A 21,671-nucleotide genomic window follows, 5' to 3' on the forward strand; every position below is an offset into this window, starting at 1 on the left:
GGCCCAGCCGCTCTGCAGCATGTGGGATCCTCCTGGACCGGGGCACGAACCCGTGTCCCCCTGCATCGGCGGGGGGCTCTCAAGCACTGCGCCACCAGGGAAGCCCCTGAGGCATTCTTATTAAATCCTTCATTTCTATCAGCCGCTTTTCATGAACATTTGCCATTCTTAAAAATGGACTTGCTAAGAGAAAAGCCTCGTTTTCTATTTCTGAAGAAAACATAAATGAAATCCATACTTTTTGAAAATGTGATATAGAATTTTAGCTCTTTAATTTAAATTTGTAAATAAACATGTGTATTCCAGTTATGCCTTTATCATCTCCTAAGTAACAGGAGTGATTGTTTAGATGGGAAGAATTACAGCCGTCCATAAAGTATGAGCTATTTTAAGTCAGAATCCCTCACAAGCAGCTTGGCTTTAAAACCCTGCCTTTAATTTTTACATTCTTACAAATGAAGGGTGAAGAATACAGTCGTGTACGTATACCTGCGTTGTGAGACCTACGTTTATGTTTCACAACTTATGTCTTGCCAATCTCTGCAACAAGTGCTACAATTTATTTTTAAGTTGTGTATATACACCTGTATCTGACCACAACCCATACTGTTTTGTGATTCATGTACTGGGGCTTCTGCTAAGAGGCCCTGTGATTTAAAGGATAGTGGACATTTTGATATGTCTAATTGTGGTGAGTGCTTACTTCCTGTCTTACAAGGAGTTTATAAAGACACTTGTTGACACATTTTTTCCATTGCAGTGATTAAACATGGCCTGTGATCCCTGATAAAAGGCACTGACACCTATTATAAAAATTCAATAAATATGTAGCTTTTACTGTGTGTTCAAATACAGGCTCATAGCTGAGGAGATAAATACATGCTGTGAAATGTGTGGGTAAATGTTTTACTTGTAATTTTCACACCAAGCTGTTAGATGTTTAGCTTTGTTTAAATTCAGTAAATTAGACGATTATCAATCCCTAATGTCACAGGTACGTGGATGAAGCAATCACGCACACTTGCTTTGAAAATGTTGACTTGAGACCGTAAGTGATGACTATTATGACTAAAGGATGGTTCAATAGAGGTCTTGAGAAAAGCAGTTCAGAAATGTATTAATTACTTGACAATATATGAGTCATAATAAGTAATATAAAGCAAAATGCTACTCAAGAGAATTAGGAATTGAGACAAGTTATTGAAAAATGTGAGTTGTATTTATAGAAGGCCGTATACCCAATGAGAAAATGTACATGTGTCTTCTTTCTGCCATCTGCCTGTGACGTGGTACCTCCTGGGTCACCTGCTTCGAGCTTTGAGGAAGTCAAATGAACTGTAATCAGCTGTACTCTACGATTAAAGCTTAAAGCAATTCCAAGTAATCTCTATTTGTGATAAAAGCAGATTTAAATGGTGTTAGCTTAATCTTCTCAGCAATGATATTAATTTTAAGAAACTTTTGACATTGATTAGCCCATAGCTTTGTGACCTTTACGTTTAGCATCATGTAACTCTTAGGAGGTCAGTTACTTGACACTGAAAAGATTATTTCCCAAGAGGTACTGCCTGAAGCAGCTTGAAGCAGTTCTGGTGATTTAACCTTTTGCCAGGACAACACCTCATTGCTTTAAATAGAATTACTTAGCTTATGATATGGTTGATTTTAAATCTTCACTTTGCAAAACTCGAAACTAAATCATAAGAACACAGTGGTAGCCTAACTAAAATGAATCTTTTTTTTTTTTTTTCCCTCTGGGCTTGGAAAAGAAGCTTATTAAGGAAAGATATGGGGACATTGAATTCCTAGGGTGAGCCTGAGGGACGCAGCAACTGGTGGCCAAGAAGCCATGACAAAATTAAGCAAGAGAATTCAGATTCTTTTCAAGGTGGTGTGTGATTAGCAAAGTACCTGTGGGTTCCAGCTGCCCCTTAGAGAAGACCACGATTTTCATCTCCAAGAATTAAGGATGGCTTTCCATCTAATGAACCTGGAAGACTCTCCAGGCAGATTGTTTTGTCAAAAGCTAGATACTTTCAGTTATACTTTGTTTTTATTCTTTTCTAAAACCAACTGCATCCAGACTAGCAATTCTGAAGGCTTTTCTAAAGTTTACAAAGGCAAATGAGATTTCCTTTCTTACTCGTTTCATTTCTTTTTTTCCCTTTATTAAATGTGGTCTTTTTGTTTTTACTCTTGGACAAGGCTGCTCTCTGTGTTGTATCGCTCTCAAGAAGACCTGCTGGTGGTGACAGCTGTCATTCTGCTTTCAGAGTAAACTCACTGGGTGTGGAAGCAGAGGCAGAACAGACAGGACCAAGGCCAATATCAAAGGAAAATGGCAGCAGTAGCAGGTTTTTAAAAGACTTTAAAAAATACCAAGAACAAACTGAATGCCTAAAATGGTTTTAAATGACTTTGCTTTGACCTTCCAAAAACGATTAATGTACTATCTTTGTTCCTAAACAAGTGAAATTTGACATCTTCTAATCTGTCAAAGAAAGGAAATCTCCAAATTAGTTTTTCTTCAAAATCATGACTAGACCCCTTGACTCGCCAGCAAAAATGTAGTTTGTTATGTCCTCACTGCTTGCTCTCCGATTCCAAGATCAGAAGCAAAGTGCAAACAGCTTATCATTGACCTACTCATATCAAAGCCAGATAATTACATATAATTAACATTTAAAAAAACATTTCTCATTATTTCCTGATTATGTGTACATTAGTGTGTATTCTAAAATAATTGTTTATACAAGTGATCATGTTTCAGTAAAATTGTTTTTCATAAACATCAATGAAGAGGCTTCAGTGTTAATCTGGCTGTTCTTTAACTTTTCTACAGATTTTGCATATTTTGCATTTTCTTTTTCAACTGTATATTGTGGAATAAATTGACATCATTACTGGATTATGGGTGTGTCAATCTAAATAGTAAGAAAAATTTATGAGTTAAAATAGAATATTTATCACAAGCTTGAACCAGAAGACATGATTATTAATGTACATGATTTATAGAGAGAATAATAGATATTTGGTAATGATTAGAAATTAATTGAATCCTTGGAACATGATTATCTGTTAAGTATCTCACTAAAAGTAAAATTAACCAGAGCCCAGAGAGCTCAAATATCTTAATTTGAAAAGAATGATTACTGATCATTTAAAATTTCTATATTAACAATTTTAATACCAATAGCAAAATTAAAACATGAAATAAAATATTTTCTAATTCTCCCACAAATCCTAGCATTAAACTCACATTTTAGGAGCATTCTGAATACTCCTAGCACTGGAAACCAACAAAACTATTAAAGTGCCAGTTACTCTTCCTTTTTAAAAAGATTTTAAATTCGGGGACTTCTGGGTTTTTTTTTTTTTTTTTTTTTTAATTTCAAACACTGCTACATACTAGAGAGTGAAATAACCCCTCTCATTTTCTATGACAAATATAATTATCATGTAATTTCACTTAGTCTTTTAATGAAAATATAGCTTACATATAGTACAGCTATTTCAGTTATAATTGCCCATAGAGTGATAGTAACATAATTCATTTCTCCTAGCCCCTATGGTGTAATTAACATTGTAATTTTACACAGAAGCTTTTTTTTAAAAGCTGAAATTTTTCACTGTGCTTTCTACAAGCTGACTGATGTGTCTGATGTTGAATAAATTGTGCTTTTTAAAAAGCAAATATTAATTTACCTAAAAGATATTTATTGAACTTAATCTGTTTTCTTTAGATCAACTTCACTCTATATCCACTGTTATTTTTAAGCTCTGGTATTTTTATCCAATGAATGCACATATATCAAATATCAGCTCAACATTACAACTAAGAAAGTATAAAACTAGAACTTTTTTTAGAGGTTAAGCTAAAACAATACTTATGAAATAATTTCTTGTCTTCTAAACTCAACGAGAATAACTGACTGCAGCATGCAAGGTGAGAAAAGTAAATACAATTTAAAAAGTAATTTATTAGAGTTTTCTAATGGAAAGTCTTAGGTATTATTAAAAATAAAGACATTAAAATAATTACTTCTCTTTTCATGCCCCATGTTTTGCTATGAATTCTAGTATCATAGATTATCTTTGGTGAAACTGAAGTAGCTGAAGTCATTTGCAACTATTGTGTTTGTGTCTATATGCATTTTTCTAGATCTATCCCTTTCATAAGATTATTAAAGAGGCCTGTGACTTTAAAAAAAAAAAAAAGAAAGCTTAAGAATCATTAATAAATCTTCCTTAACCACCACTGAAAAATTTCTGTAGTACCACCTTTTCCAAAGAGAAATGTGATTTTCTGGGAAACTCCTTTGACTTAGCAAGACATTCATGACTTGCTTTAAAATATTGTGAATATTATGATTCTGTGTAATTTGATAATTATGTTAAACATTAAATTTTCATAAATGTGGTTTAAATATTATTCACAAATTTACAATTATATAAATACAATATTTACAATATATACATATATAAATATATGTGCTCTGCTCTTCAAAGTCCTTAAATCTTTCACATTTCTCCTTATGCATCTAGAAATTAACATGAATTTGAAATTTCAAATGCTTATGTTTATAGGCAAAAAAGATAATCCATGTAATATATTGTTAAGCCTGTATTTTCAAGTGTTCCAGGTGAAACAGTGTAAACGAGAATAGGAATAATGAAAATTTCTATATTATTAAATATATTGAAGTAAAAAGATTATGAGTATTTTATTTTCTAACAAGGTTAGCTAGTTCATGTGTCAAAGGTGAAACATGGTAACATTTGCACAGGATAACTAAGCTCATCTAGTTAACTACAAAGTGCTATCACACTTTATGATAGGAAACTTAACGCCTCTGCTTCCTTGCTGTTACTGATACAATGCGAGTTTGGTGACAGTCAAGCCCCGACCTTCGTCCAGTGCGTGTCTCAGAAAGAGGGATGATAAATGACCACACACCTGAAAGCTGTCAGGTAGAATTAAACAGATGGAGGAAGCGCTTGCAATGTCTCAGTTACTGACAGCACTGATAAAACCCCTTCTCCGAAGCACTTTATTGTCAAAAATCAGCACTAGTGGGCACTCAAATACAATAAACAATATAATAGGAAACGTGAAAATTATAAAGTAATAAAAGATGAAAAAATTTAGCTGACTGAATCTGTGATCATTATAAGCTATACACAGCCTGAAGAGAAAGAAAGATGGTTTTATATTTGAAAATTCAAGACTGCAATGCTAGTCTCTACACACAGCTTTCTAGACTTTAGAGGAATACAAATTGTTAAGATGTGTGAACATGTTCCATACATCTGGAAGCAATGGAGAAAAATGGTCGGAACTCAGGACTGGGAAAGCTCGGCAGAGATGACAACCTTAGCGGCACCAGCATCTATCACCGTGGCCTTGATCAGTCCTGAAATCTGTCCATTACGGAGTTTTCATTTGTAAAGGGAAGAGAAAGTAACTTAAGAGTAACTTCCCACTGTTGCAGTCTATGACTCTGTATTATTTCAATAGGCTACTGATATTTTTTTCACATTTTCAAAAAATGGAAAACTACAATGACTTACTCTCTTGTAGTCAATTAACTGATTTCCAGCATTTTTACTTTTTTTTAATTTGCCAATTTACCGAAACCATGGACGTTAAGGGGAAAAATTTACTGGTTATATTTTGTTATTTTCTCTCATTTTTTTTTCCAGTTAAAAGATAATGTAGTCCTTTCACGTTCATCCTTATCTTTGGAGTCATATGAGTATAATAAGCAACTTTGATAGAATACTTACACACCACCTCCTTTCCCCTGACATATACAGTACGTATAAATAAAGATTAAATGTTTAAAATATTTTGACTATACAGAAATGCCAGAAATGGGTCATTTTCTTAGAATAACATGCATTTCAATTTGCAAGGGTAGAAATGTGCAAAACTGCTTCCCTTGCACCCCTGCATGATTCTCTTGAATGTTAAGGATTATGCTACAGTTACATAAACAATAAAGTAAAATATAACATCTATCCAGTATGAGAAACATAAAACACAACAAGTAAGTAACACATTTAGTGAAAAACCACATTGCCTTTAAGGATTTTTAAAGAAAACAGCCTGTGTTTTAGTATAGATAATTGAAATGGAATATTCACATAGGGGAAATAGGTGATTTGTCTGTATCATCACTCAAATCTCGCTGCAGCCCAAACCCCAAGGCTGTCTCTTGTTTTAGCTGATTTTCACTCCACTACCTAAAACAAAGCTCAGGATTTCCAGACCCAGATCTCACTTTCAGTGTCAAAGTTGCCAAGTCCCAGAGTAACACTGAAAATATTAATCAGACACTGGACAGATAAGGAAGTCAGATGAAAATCTGTCATTTTACCTTGCCCTTTTGTGTTACACAGAGTTAAACAGCTTTTTATTTTTTTTAATTTTTATTTTTGAAGAGTTTTATGTTTTGTTCTATTTATTATTTTCCTATATCATGTCTTTGAACAAAATGTCTTTTTTTAAAACAAAACTTTTGCTCATGGTGTTTCTAAACAGAACAGAGTCATTAAAAACTGGTTTAAAAATTTTTCTGTTTAAATCTACATTGTAACATCTCTCTGGTTTTAGGCACATGATTTTTTTCAGTCTCATACCTCTTGCTTTTGGTTTAACTTAACTGATGGCTGGCTTTAGGCACATGATTTTTAACTGATGGCTGGTTTTAGGCACATGATTTTTTTCAGTCTCATACCTCTTGCTTTTATTTTTGTTTTGATTCATGTTTTAGAATTTTTATTGGGAGTATTTACAATGTTGTGTTAGTTTCAAGTGTACAGCAAAGTGAATCAGTTATACATATACTTATATCCACTTTTTTTTTAGATTCTTTTCTTATATAGGCCATTACAGAGTACTGAGTAGAGTTCCCTGTGCTATACAGTAGTAGGTCTTTGTTAGTTACCTTACGTATAGTAGTTTGTATATGTCAATCCCACTCTCCTAATTTATCCCTCCCCGAAATAATGCCATATGCAGCAACATGGATGGACCTAGATATTGTCATACTGAGTAGTCAGAGAAAGTCAAATGTCGCATGATAACGCTCATATGTGGAATCTAAAAAAAGGGTACAAATGAACTTATCTACAAAGCAGAAATAGAGTTACAGAGGTAGTAAGCAGTTTTTAAATGTATTTCCGTCTTGAAAGAGAGCACCGTCCTCCTTACGAGGCACTGCTTAGAACACACTCAGCACGCAGAGTAGTCCATGGAATTAAGGTTTCTCGGGGAATAACAGACTCGCTCCCCAAGGGGTCGTGTTGTTTATCCCCTGTATCTCTAATATGTTTATCCATCATTTTTTATTATTCCAATTATGCTGATGGCAACAGAATCTATCTTGAAAGGCTCAATGTGGCATAACTACTAAATTCAATGTCTCTTCCTTTCTTTTCTGTAGAAAGTGTTTATAAATTTTAAAGCTTGCAAAAAAAAATGTACGATATTTAGGGGAAATGTAAAGCTTTAGAGGAGAAAAATCAAAGAGTCTGTTCATGGCTAGATATCAGCCTTTTCTCAGCATCCTCTCCTGCACGACCCACAGACCCCAGGGAGGAAGGGGCAACGATGTTCTCCCTCAAGGGGGCATATCTGACAATTTGACCATTGGTTGATTTAAGTGTTAAATACTTTGAAGTTTTAAAAGTCTTTACTACTATTATAAATATTCACATTTGAATCAGCGGAATGGAAAAAAAGGGTCAAAACCAAGAATTTGGAACTGTTTTACATGGGTCGCTTTACTACGTCCCTAAAGTTTAAAGGGAAGGCTAGAGTGACAACCATAACTATGGGTTTGTGACAAAAAGAGAAATGGATCAATTAGACACTTTTACTAATGGAGCTCTAAATATTTATGAATAAACATTCATGAATATTCATAATCAGTGTTCAGGAAAAGCAAAGCCCTAGAAGGTTAAGGAGCTTGAAATCTTAATACACAATAACAACAAATGAATCACCTGGGTAATATGCACCTACTCAATATGCATCTAAGAAAAATGTGAATAAAGTTGGAATTCTTTTCTACTTAATGACAGTTAAAAAAATGCTGCCTGTAAAGAATATACATACAAATTAGTTCACTTATTTTGGCAAAAGTCAAGTTACATAATATTTTCCTATAATGTGTTTCATAACCATAGTATACTACTAAGTGTGCAACTACTTAAACAATAAATAATGTAACAGAAAATTATTAAAATGATTTTTACTTTTTAATATGAATTACACCTAATTAAGGTTCATGCTAATAGTTTCATAAAAATTACATTTTGCATGACTTAACATTCAAACTGCTCTTGTCAACATTTCGAAAAGAAGATATAGGTAATTTATTTGAGCATTTTTTTAATAGAAACTTAAAAATTCAGTTGACTAGAGATAATTCTTAAATGGCCTGGTTGCAATAATAATTAGATATTTTATTAGCGAAACAGGAAAACAAAACGCAACAGATGCTATTTGCTCTTTATTTCTGTTTAAACCGTTTAGTCACTTGAACTCTGCCTTTCATTCTCTGCGTGTGTAAATTACACATTTTTTATGATAAAGGGAATTCATATTTGTAGAAAAGGCAGTATAATGTGTTTTGTTATGATTCCAAATTGCCTCCAAAAGGCAAAAAGTTAATTCACTTAAGAAATACTATCTTAAAGGCATATAAATTAGAAATTTATCATGATAATAACATTTTTTCTCACCTTGAAGTCATTTAATTTCTGGTTCTGTTTTGATCTTCTTATATCATTATTTCGATGCCCCCAAACTACATTCATGGGCTCTTTAAAACTGTCCAAGAAATGTAGCAGAGAGGGAAAAGTTGGCTTACTTTTACAATGAATGATTTCAAATATGCCTATAAAACAGTCTGTGAATCCTAAAAAGACAGGGTCTATTAGTTTCCAACATAAAAGGGGGAGGTAAAGGGTAAATAACCTGCTAGGAACATTTCTATTTCCTCAGTTAACTTTTCAGCCCCAAATTTGTGTTATCTTTGTCCAAATACACTGGCTTCCTGTTCTCAAGGTGCAAGCTTCACCCGAACAGCACGCCAGGGACTGGAAGATTTAGACGCGCGGCCCCAAATCAGGTCACCGGGGGAGGTAGGGCCCCTAAGAGGGCCTCCCCGTGCTGTGAGTGGAAGATGTGACAGTGACATGAGGCAGTGGACAGAACACGGGCCGTGGGGTCACTGTCCAGCTCTGTCCTATAGCAGCTTTGCTACTGTGGGCAACCTCGTAACCCCTGTGCCCTCTTTCTATAAAAGGAGTCATCACACCTTCCTTAGGGCTGTGCCCAGGTTATTGCCGTAATTACGTGGTATTGATGCACAGTGGGTGCTCTGTCAATGCCGAATGTGGGAGAGGCTGCCTATCAGAGTGGTTCAGAACAAGGTCTCTGGAGTGAGGCTGGAGCCCAGTTCCCTGTCCTACCACTTCCCAAATGAAGACTGACACAGGGCCAGGTTTCACATCTCTCTAAGTTTCAGCTTTCCTCAGTTGGCAAATGAGGATATGAATAGTTATGTCTCGGGTGGTTGTACAAATATGAGATGAATACATGACACGGTCAGTCAAGTCACTGACATAGAGGAAGTGCCATTAAAAATGTTCATGGTATTTTATACCTCGCTGGAAGTGCTTTGCAAAACATGCTGTACAATTATATAGTGGTTCCCTACAGTGAGGGTGACCAACCTTCCCAGTTCGCCCAGAGCCGTCCTGGTTTTAACACTGAAAATCTTGCATCTTGTGAAACCTCGTAAGCCTCAACGAACTGGGAACATCTTACAAGTTCGTCTTCAATTCATCAAAAACCAACTCTCCCTAGGGGTCGGTGGCCTGTGCCGTTAGCTCAGCATGGCCGGGCCAGGCCCCATCACCCAGGGAACACTCAAGATAACTCAATTTTCCAATATGAGCGACCCCAGAAAAGATCAGCTCACAGCAGTAGGGTTTCTATGCAAAACAAAACGTTTTCTTTCCTATGGGGCAGGTGAGTCTAAAATTTGACTCTAAAGAAATCTCTTGAATTTGCTTCTGTCTTTTCCTGGCTTCCCAAACTTTTCACGCTAAGCTGTGCTCCCTTAAATCCCAAGGGGGAAGGTACAGCATCCCGGGCTGCTCTCTGCCTTCCCGGCGGCATTTGGGGATGCGCCTCTTTGGTGGTTTTCAGCCCTGGGGTGCATCCCGTTGAAGCTTATCCACACCCTGTGTCCAAGGCAGACTTGGTACAGTGATGACACATCTCAGCCAGGACACAGTGACCTTGTTAAAACGCAACAACCTGATGCGCTGTGTAGTGAGGCTGTAAAGGGCACGCTTCATACACCTGAGGTTCTACAACCCGTGAATTTTGTTTTGTTTTGATTAGCAAATTATAGCTTTTGGCTAGTAATAATATAGAAGAGCTCTCCAGATGAAGAATTATTACATTTTTCTTCCTTTTGGCTAAATGAATGAGGTCATGACCCATCTCCAACATAAAATTTAATGCTTTCAGCAAACTAAAATTTATCTTGCAAATCTAAATAAATTCTTCTGAATATAAGTACCAATGTATTGGCCATTTTTGTACTACTTAACCTAAATTTGTGTTTCTGATACCTGAATTAAAAATGCAAGATAGCCAGAAATCTATGTAAAACCTAGGGACCAAAGCATCTTGATCTCACTGAATAACATTTTATTTTTATTAATATCTATTTATTGCCTAGTATGTCAGACACTTTGCCAGAATATGTGTTATGCGCCAGAATATGTATTATGTGCCAGAATATAAATATATTTTTATAAATTCAAACTGATAGAAGTAATTGAATATCATCTCCCATTTTCAATCTATGACACTGAGAGATGTAACACATACCTCAATCTACTCGGAGTTAGGGATATATGTTTGGGATTTGTGCCTATTAAAATAGGATGCACTAAAGTATAGAGGAAGGTGGTCCAAAGTAAGAGCCCTGGGCCTGCAGTCTAGGTCACATCACCAGTATGAATGGGTAAGTCTCTTAATGTCTCTCAATCCGAGTTTTACCTCTCATAAAATAAGGATGATGGCCCTCTCAGGACTAACTCTGAGGGTTACTATGGGCAACAAATTAATTCGATCACGAATCTATAAATGTTGAGTAAATACTTTTATTAAATCATGTAGCATTATATAACTTTTTAATATTGTTAATATTATTTCATTAAGCCGAAAACTCATATTCAAATATTTAATTATCAAGCCAACAGTAACACCAAACAGGGTGGCCCAAGACAGTCGGAGGAGGTCTGCATCTAAGTGGGACTCAAGTCCAAAGACCAAACATCAAATGTGATCCAAAGGACCACAGGGCAGGTCAGCAAGGTGCCGACACAGCAGGCTGAACGGTTTCCCTCCTGTGTCCCTCAGGAAGAAAGAACTGATGGGTGTTCTAACCCTCCTGAGGCCAAGAGGAGTAGCATCCCAGCACCTACTTCCCAGATGCATGACTGCAGTGGGCCAAATATGCCATAAGGTTGCTGCTATTTAGAAGGAAAACCCAAGGATTTTCTATTCCTTTGCACCACAGAAGGTAAGACTTAAACCCTTGATCTATGCGAGCAGGGGAATGCAAATAAACAAAAACATATGATAAATATGCTATTCTTTTCCAAAGAGAATCGTTTTCTAGTTGTCAGTGTGGATAAATACATTTTGAAGCAAAAATACTCTTAATTTTAATCTTCTCCTCTTTGATGTGAACTGCTCACAATACAAAACGGTTAATACCAAATGCCCTCTTCCAAATCACTGCAGGAAAAAGCTATCTGTTAAATAGTTTGGCTCATTATTTCAATAAATACAGTTATATAACTCATATACTATGAGAGAAAAGGAACAATATTAAATTGTTAAAAAAGTTACATTAATATTTACCTTTTGTGGATGAGTTACATTTTTCTTGTTCTTCAATGAATTAAATGCACATAATGATGGAAACAAAAGAAAGAAATCAGCAAATTTATAGTTAGACATGGAAATGTGAATCAACACAATGGCATGAATAACAAAAATACATAACATATAATGTGACATGGTAAACTGCAATGAGAAACCATGAGGAAATCTCAAATATGGTACTAAAATCAATCAAAGAAAGAATGAATGCAACAATTTAAAGATTTTAAATAAAAACAGAAACATTGGGAAATTAATATTGTATACTTGGCATTTGAAAAGTATATCTTGTGTTTTTTCTTGCCTTTGAAGAACTGCAAAGTATTACAGCACTCACTTTACTAAGACATTTTAACCTTAATCCATTGTGACTTTTTATTGTAAATGTACTTAAAAGCATATTTAACATTCATAACTAACATTTTCATTTCAAAAATGATAGCATTTCAGATAATTTGAAAAAGCATATAATAAAAAAATAAATTCCATTCTTTTGCTAGATAGGCATTTTCTCTTCACTGTGGAAAATATTCTGGAACATTTTCCACCTGGAAAAAAATATATTTTAAATTAAGTAATCCTTTCTTCCTTCTCAAATTACTGTAATTATATTAAAATATCTCAAAGTGAAATTGTTCTTTGCAGACTGTATTTCTCAGACATTTCTTAAGCCTTTCTCTGCCTCCTTGTTGGTGCACCATTTACTGAGAAATAATGGCCTATCTAGATATTCTGAAGGGGAGTGCCATTAGTTCTAGGTAGCAGAATTAATAACAGAACACATAAAACATAACTGGCACATCAAGTGTTAGTTTATAGTTTATGAATGATCTTTAAATACGTCCTCTTAAAAAAGACAACTAGGTTGCACACACACACGAAAATCACTTGGTTGGTTTCAGAAAACCATACATGTTTATGCAACCAATTATGTTGCTTTCAGTCTCACTCTACCTAAGGGCTACATTGTAATACAACATTGGAACATACCCAGAGGAATTTCCTGAAAGTCTTTGCTCTCAATTATCACATACCATTTGAGTTACCTAAATTTTAAGGCTACTTTTTAGCGACTTTATCTCAAAATCTGCATTGTTATCACACCTCTTCTTTTTCCCTAACTATACTTCAACATAATCAGATTCCGTGTAGCAAATAGGCTAGCATTACTAATTTTTAAAAGAAAATTTAAAATACTTTTTCAAAAATTAAGTAAGTGTATCTTTTCAAATTATATGTTAGCTTTTAAAATAATATATATTGCTTTATCGCACAAGGAGAGAGTAGTAAAATTGAATTACAAGAAAAAAAAACAAACAAAAAGCATCCAAACAATCTACAGATCCTAAACAAAATAATGTAGATAATTGTAACCAGAAACTGTGTATGAATAAAATTATTTTATAAAGTTCATCAGGAAGTTGTATCACTATTCAGGAATCTAAACCATTTGAAATATTTGCTCCTAACCAACAACTGCTTATCAACTCAGTTATCTTTTTTAAAAAAGAAAATTACCCTTTGTTAAAAATTTAAAAAAACCCACAAATATACATAAAAGAAAACTGGAAAGAAGTCAAGTGCAGTAGAACTTTCACTGATTGCAAATAAACTGCATTCTGCATCAGTCTTCATGGCAGACAGAAGTAAATTTTAACATATAATATGGAAAGAAAACCATGACATGATTCCACAGCCCTAAGAACAGCAATGAAATCCATCTCAAATGGATTAGACAACAGCTAAATTCTGTCTAATCCATGAATCAAATTAGAAGTTTACTTTTAAAAACATATTCTAGGACACACAAAGATGTCATGTAAACTGTTCAGCGTGAAATAGATCCATAATAGGACGAAGGAGGACAGTATCATCATTTACCAAACACCCCAAAGCACATAGTATTATCATACAGTAAACCAGATCCATTTTAATTATAGAAGAATACATAGTTACAATAATACATGTTTGTTGTCATATTTTTTAAAGGTTGTATCTATATGACTCTTAAGATGATAAACTTCAGGAACCTCAAGTAGCAAGTGTTTAGGAATGTACTTATGATATTAACTATCAAAATAACTCCACCAATTTCATCCTCAGTCACTCCTTTCTTCCCACCTCAATTCAATCTTTACAAATTGGTGATTTCTCTGAAAGACAACTGTGAATACGAATATCATAAACAGTAATGTTGACTGATATCAACAACAGAACATGAGCTTTTATAAAAACCAAAGTCCAGCATACAATCCATCTGACTTTGTAGAAGCAGTTCTTATTTCTACAGAATAATAAAACTATAATCTCACTATATGAGCGTTATATGCAGTACCGTTATATATTTTTGAACCGGAAGTGTTTTAGCAACTGGAGGAAATGCAAAGAATTTTAGAGACAAATGACTTTTTGGATATCAATCTTTGGCACACTATGGCCGGTAACACTGAGTTTGTAGCTGAACACTAGAACCTGTAGTTCTTTTAGTTGTGCAACAGGAGTTCATGAATGGATAATTTAAATAAACACCACATTAAAAAAAATAAATTTTAAAACAATTTCATCTAGGCTACTGCTAATTACAGTCTTAATAACATTAATTATGAATTATCTTCTCAAAATGTTCCCCGATAAGAGAAAGTCTGTTACACAGATGAACTGAGAATTCCAAAGAATTCATTGTTATTTCAGAAAAGAAAGTCAGAGTTTCACATAGCCTCATATTTTCCTGATTAACTAAATGAATACCCTTATAATGACCCTGAATACTAAAGTATGATATATCAACAGGATATATGATTTTAAAAAATAATACAAATCCAGAATTTATTGTAGCAGCATTTTTGTGTCAATATACTGATACTTCTCAAATCTACACTAATTTTTCTATAACCAAGTACTCTGTGTACAAACTCTGCCTGATCAGTTTTTGAAACAATGTATTTATCTTCTTAGACCACTAACACTTCGGTGATACATTCAGTAAGGCTCTTTGAGTGAGTAAAACATATACCCAGCATCCTCAGTACAGAAGGAAATATACAAGTTTTACATCAGAAACAACCAACACTGTTGAGAAAAATATGCAAAATGTTAACCTTTCAGTTGTTTCATAGGGATGAAGAGTTTCAATACATGTTTTAAATAGAAGTCCACTGCATTCATATTACAACCCCAAATCAAACAGTATTTCAGTAAACTGCTTAACAAATCTCTGGTAATACTTATGTGGTAACATTTACCGATAACAAATCATTTCACTTACTGAGAAATGGGATAGCACCTTGGGTCACATGAAGAAAACAGTGACCCTTTTAACCTGGTATTTAAATCCTCTTAGGCCAGGTAGCTTAGTGAATTTAATTTCCACTAAAACCTGCCCACCCCCCAACATCTCTCTTTCTAGGAAGATAAAACACAATGTGTACATGCTTAGAATAAGAGAAATTTAAGTGATGTTAACTGTTAAAAAACACTCAAATGTGTGTTCTAAGTCAGTTTTTCACCATCAAACTTCTATAAAAAAATACAAGGTATTGCAGGTAAATTAAAATAAAATAAAAAAAAAAAACACTAGCAAAGCCTTCAATACGATTGCCTCATTTAAAAACATTTTTAAAACAAGGTTAAAAAAGTCTTCCTTTAACACATAAAATACCACATGGTACTGAGGTTTTTAAAGTTTTATTTTCTTCCTTTGCACCTTTGGAAAAGGTATCTCTAGGGCTCAGTCTGTTCTTTTAATTGACCATCTAAAATTCATTCATTCACTCACTCAGCAAAAACAGCACATAGGCAAGAAGTGTTATAACTTGGTGCCGGGAATAAAACTCTAAGACACTTGACTTCTTAGGATTCATCACACTACGTATCATCAAGATACTATTCTTTCAATAGGAGGAGTATAAAAAGAGGTGGCTCTCAAATCCGAGAGTTTGTCAGTGCTCTCTCTATGGATACCTTGTTCTGCACTGCCGCTCCTCCCTGGCACTTGTGGGAGCTGCCTGCCCCGAGGGCTGCCAAAGGCTGTGTCTGCGGGCGGGGACCGCGTCGGGCTGGCCTGCCGGTGAACTCTGTGGGGAGAAGAAAGGGGGCAAACGAAACGATGAGATCCCAAAGGGCCTGACAAGGATCTCTTCCTTCCTACTGTTTCCTCTGACGTAAAACCCCTACCTGGGCCTTTGGAAGCAAAATCAAGTCCTTTTTATGATGTGTGTAAAAGGAGTATTAACAAAAGGGGCTACAAGAGACAGGGAAATGTCTGCCACGTAGAGTTCTGCAGAATGAATTCCTGAACTGGGCAGAAGGGAACGTACTTCTTTTCATTAAAGTCCTATGAAGTTGTGACTTTCTGTTAAGTTATCCATTTTTGGTAGTGCTGGACCTAGTGTATCTGCTCACAGCCTATGAATCTTAACAACATGGGTAAATGATTTAGGAAAGGCTGTTGCCTATCTTGCTACAATTAAATCCATGTAAGTGATAAGAACAGCTCTGGCTGCAGATTTTTATAAATTACCATTCCCTTGCACTTTATGTTTAAATAGGAAAGATCTGAAAAGATATTTATAAAATTAACCTTGGGCACATGCTATGAACTATCCTGGTGAAAAAATCAAAATTACAAATACAAATTTAAGAAGCGTGAAGATACATCACTATTGTACAGAAGTAAGCTGACCTCCATCTGCTGGCATTCAAACTTTTTTTTGTAACTGAAGAACTTTAAAACACTCCCAGCTTTTACTGAACAAAGATGAAAGTTTTCAATTTTTTTTTCTAATTCCTCTTACGTTTTTAAAGCAAGTACACATTTAATTCCAGGTAATTTCTTATACAGAATTTCACATAATTTAAAAAAAATATATATGAATATGCCACAAACAGATGGAAGGACATAACACAGGCAAATTTAATTTTCGATGATGGCTAGTTGGCAGGAAGTATAGAAGAGAATACCACCAGCACAGTGAAGGTAGATGCAGGTAAGGGAGGGTGTGGAGAGGTTAAGTGTCACAAAGAAAGGATTAAGAACTATGGTGTCATAATGAGTGACAGTGTCAAGAGCTCAGGAAGGTACAACACCACACCAAGACCCAGAGGCAGACATGGAACAGCGACCTTGTCAGGAGTGGAGAAGGTGGCGCCGACCCTCCGGGGGCAAGGTGGTGCATAGAACACAGTGTTCTGACACTAGGGTGCTCACTCGAGCGGGAGCGAGCGGGATGTTTTCCCCTAAGGACTAGCTGATCAGTCGCTCTTGGGGCTGCGTATCCCCTTCTAGAAAGACATGGTGGGAGAACCCTAAAACATTAGGGTCAGAAAAGATCTTCAGTCAGCAGGTCACATCCACTTTGATACCAGCACATCTGTCCAAGGAAAACCTGGTTACTCTTACAAGACAGTGATTTTAAAACACAGGAGCAAACCCATCACACAGTTACTGAAATGGACCTCACATCAAACTGATGCATTATCGCGAACGTGCACGCCTGGTGGTTCTGAGCGGGCCTGTCTGGACTCCTCCAGTGTAACAAGCCTCTCAAGTCCCACAGGGGCAAAGACTTCTGTCTCTTGTTTCTTACTGAGCTGTATCTCTGGTGCCTAGAACACAGCAGCACAGAGAACAAGAGCTCAGTAGAGAGACCTGGATTTGAATGAGTGAACACAATCAGGACAGTGAACTCAGGGACACTTCAAGCACTTGCCTTCCAGAAGAAGCAATGCACTGGTGAGTTCTCTGTGTACTTTTACAATGTTCATAATTTATCTCTGCAACAGGGAAGTCCATACCAAATAGGTAGCAAAGGGAAGCTGTCTTCTAAGGTTGATTTAAGTAGACCAACAAATTAAAATGATGAAGTAAGATGGGAAATGCTTCATTTTCGAACTGACCAAATGCAGATGGCTGATATATGGATAAAAATATGTCCTCTGATGTACAAAAGTAGCTGAAAAGATATCTGTCCATATACATTGACAGCTATCTTAATATAGTGTTCAAAATTATTATGAAGCCAATTTCCGAATTAAGGACCAATAATTAAAAACTGATTTTTGTATGTGACTATATATATATATATATATATATATATGCTTGTTTAAAGCAGACACATATTTTTGTTTTTTTCATCATTTTCAGTACATATTTTAAATAAAATGCACATTTAAAATACCTAATCTGTATTACTTTTCATAGTGACAGAAGCCAAGAAATAACACTTCATCCTTTTGAAAACAATGCTATAAAATTCGATTAAGTACTTTAAAGTGTGTGAGAGTCAAGAATCCATATTGATCACAGGAAGTACATTAATTATTGAGTGATTTATTCAACTTGTATACAGATTGACAATTTTTCTCAAGTAGAATGATTTTCACAGGTATAATTATTTTGATTCAGGATATCTCTTCTATTTCCAAACAATAAAATGGGAAAATGTCATATTTTAGAGCATAAAAAGGTACAGCTTAGGTCTTTAATGTGCATTTTATTTTACTGAGCTCTGGATTAATGCTTTATCAGCCCCTAAGGCAGATCCCGAAACCCGGACGGTCACTTCGATTTCAAAATTAATAGAAGAAAGGACTGACAACACATATTAAAACTGTTCATTCCATCTGGATTGCCTTCTCACATGAACTCAACTCTACAGAATTAATTTATGTGGGAAGGACCAAGGTGTGATCAAGTCCTTTCCAACGATAAATAATGAGTTTCTATCTATTACTCTTTAAAAGCCATTATCATGAGCATAAACTTCAGCACTCCTTGTACAAAATACACTTGAAAATACTTGCTTTGAAAGTTGGATAGTACAGTTTTTACCCTAGTCCTGAGAAAATCCATGGATCTTGCAATTTCACTAAAATCTTGCTTCATTTCTTAACGCAATTCATAAGCACTAAAAGGACTTAATTGAAACTTGAAATGTGAATAATTTAGGGGGGCCTTATGTGGCCCCAAACTAAATGGCACAAATATAAAAAGCAATTTGAAAGGCAAATAAGTGGCTTTCTAGATGAAAGCCACGAGCTGGCAGGGCTGAGAACAGTGCCGTCCTGTTGGGGGTTAATCATTTTGCCCCAGGGCTGTTTCTCCTTTGACACAAACTAAAAGTCCCTCGATAACAAAACAGTTCCTGCCACCAGCCAAACGATGACCAATATGAAAGCGTGGATCCAAGGGGGGACAAAGAAACCACTCTGTCTGAGGAAAACCAAGGAAGGTGGCAGCAGGGCTGGATCACAGGAAGGGAAACAGAGGAAAGTGAAAATGAGGAGGCTGGAGAGAGACAAGCAAGGCTTCGGAGAAAGAGAAGGTGGAAACAAGTAGAGTTTGTTTCAGACAAGAGGAAAGGAGGGTTATTCAAGAAATGCTGAGGTTCAGGAGTGAAACGTGAGAGAATCCAGGCTTTTCGATGGAATGGCATGTGCTAGGGATGTAAGGGTGTCGGAGGGAAAGACATCAGAAACCAGCACATTAAGGAGTAGAGCGGGGAGTAAGTGAGAGAGAAGAATGACGGTAACAGCTATTCTCACTGGGCATCCACATGGCGCCGTCTACACACGCCAGCCACTAGTGTGTATGTGCGTGTATAGACGTGTGTGTGTATGCATGCATACCACATACCTCCTACACACGTGTCCTTTTTTTGTTTTGCATTCTCACAACAGCTCTAAGAAGTGCTATTGTTCCTATTTTATAGATGGAAAAACTGGGGGTCACAGAGTGACTTGCAAACAGGCAAAGAGCTAACATGATAAAGGCGGGACCTATGAAAGTCTATGAAGCTCCAACACTGCTCCCTTTTCTGCCTTTGAGACAGGATTGGTTTCTATATCATGAGATGAAACATGGTAATTTCACATCCCTGGATGTACTGCTAATCTTGTAAAACAGAATATAAATATATGTGCAGGTGTCAAATTGCTTGACAAGATTTAATAGAATCGTTTTTTGAGAGTTTATAGCAACAAAATATATGGAAAATGGTATTTAATTGAATATCTACTCTGTTTTATATGTCTATACATAATATATTTTTGAAACAAAAATAATGAGGGTTCTAGAGCAAAGTATGAATTACAACCTGTGACTCCAGTTCACCATCTCCAAACCCATTGCTAAATATTTACCACTGAGTTCAACCTACACCTTCTCTCTTCACCTAAAGTCTTAGGTGTTGTGACTTGAACTTAAGTAAAACACATTTCCCACCAAAACCTTAGGTTGTTAGACATTTCTGTTGCTGCAAGCAGACGTGCAGCGAATTGCTTCTATTGTGGCTTAAAAATAGAGTTCTTTTTAATTACTCGTTAAAGGACAGACATGCATGTGGTATTTAAGGTCACCATGCTTCCTCTCGTCATGGCCATTTCAGGCTTACGTGGACTTTTTTCCGGAGTGCCAGCACAACATAAAATGCACAGGCAAGCAATTCTAAATACCAGTTGTTACCCCACACCCCCCAGTTAGGATGCAGAGAGCACATTTCACAAGAAGAAAAGACCCCAGAACAGGACGTGCAGTGGTTCCAGCAAATCCACAAAGCTCAGCTCACATGAGGGTGAAAAGTTACACTTTTATTTACTAGGGAGCTTTTTCAGAGGGTGTGAAGCTCTATTGCAATGGTGAGGCACCAAAGTCAGAAGCAGGTTCTGCCTTTCTTCTATCTAGAACTGGTTACCATACCTTTCAAAATATTTTCTTACAAGTCTGTTTCTCAAAAGGTCAAAATTTTTGAGGCCAAACAAAGGACCTTCAAAAAGTATGATCATCACAGCAAATTCTGCCGCAGGCCAAGGTGTGCCTGTGTGCTGGGGCTCCTCTGGGGAAGCAGTCAACTCCCGAAGGCCAAGAATCAGCATCTGAGCATTCATGCTCTGGTCTCAATTCATCTGTAGCTACATGTCAACTCAAGGTATCTTCTAAAGAAGTGAGAGCTAATGTAAACCTAGGCCAATTCTTCTTTTGTAACTAGCTATTCAACAATTCACTCAAAAGCCAGGCATGTGATTTACTCTCTAATAAAAATCAACAAAGAGCTTTAATTATAATCAAACAAATCCTCATACCTAAAAGGTTTGAGTTTTCTATATCAAACCTACAGCAAAGTAAGTAACGGTAAGAGGAATACGAATAGGGTCCTTAAGCAAACATTTGGCACTAGGAGTCGGCTGAATCCCTGCTGTTCCTACTGGAGGGAAGATTTGTGCTTACAGACGTGTTTAGTGTTGCACGGCAGATGCTCAGATAAGCATGGACAATGGACTCTAGAATCATCTAACATTTTGTAAAACAGTATCTTATTGTCAAAATACTTGTTCACTGAAACTGTAAAACTGCACACAGTAGTCACTCAACTAGTAATTGTTAAATGAATGAAAGAAGCCTGAATGGAATATAAAGAATATGAAACTTTGAGGAAAAATTTCAATCTTGTCAAAGTAATTGGAATTGTGTGTGCATGTGACTTGGGGGGCTGTGAATGATGGCTGAAGATTTTAAATCATTTACATGCTGGTAAAGAGACTGCTATTAGCTGGGTTGACAGTAAAGAATATATATACAGTGACATAATCAGTATTGTTTCATTACTTTCTTCTTATCTGTCTATCTGTCCATCAGTCTATCTATCTATCTATTTCTCTGTTCATGTATGTATGTATCAATATTTATCTAACTATC

General features: G+C 35.8%; 1 protein-coding gene across 8 annotated transcripts in view; it reads right to left on the reverse strand.

Annotated features, from left to right (window-relative positions):
* RIMS1 (regulating synaptic membrane exocytosis 1) overlaps window positions 1-21,671 on the reverse strand; it is a 484,376-nt gene that overhangs the window by 102,669 nt on the left and 360,036 nt on the right. For 5 of the 8 annotated variants that reach the window (XM_007456124.1, XM_007456122.1, XM_007456121.1 and 2 more), the window contains one exon: window positions 15,941-16,053. In XM_007456124.1, the coding sequence (XP_007456186.1) occupies window positions 15,941-16,053 (113 nt within the window). Of the gene's footprint in view, window positions 1-11,959; window positions 11,990-15,940; window positions 16,054-17,101; window positions 17,285-21,671 lie in introns of all 8 variants that reach the window. The other 3 variants (XM_007456117.1, XM_007456118.1, XM_007456123.1) reach the window with 2 other exon arrangements.

Source organism: Lipotes vexillifer, unplaced genomic scaffold (genome assembly GCF_000442215.2).
Source record: "Lipotes vexillifer unplaced genomic scaffold, Lipotes_vexillifer_v1.1 scaffold693, whole genome shotgun sequence".
NCBI lineage: Eukaryota > Metazoa > Chordata > Mammalia > Artiodactyla > Lipotidae > Lipotes > Lipotes vexillifer.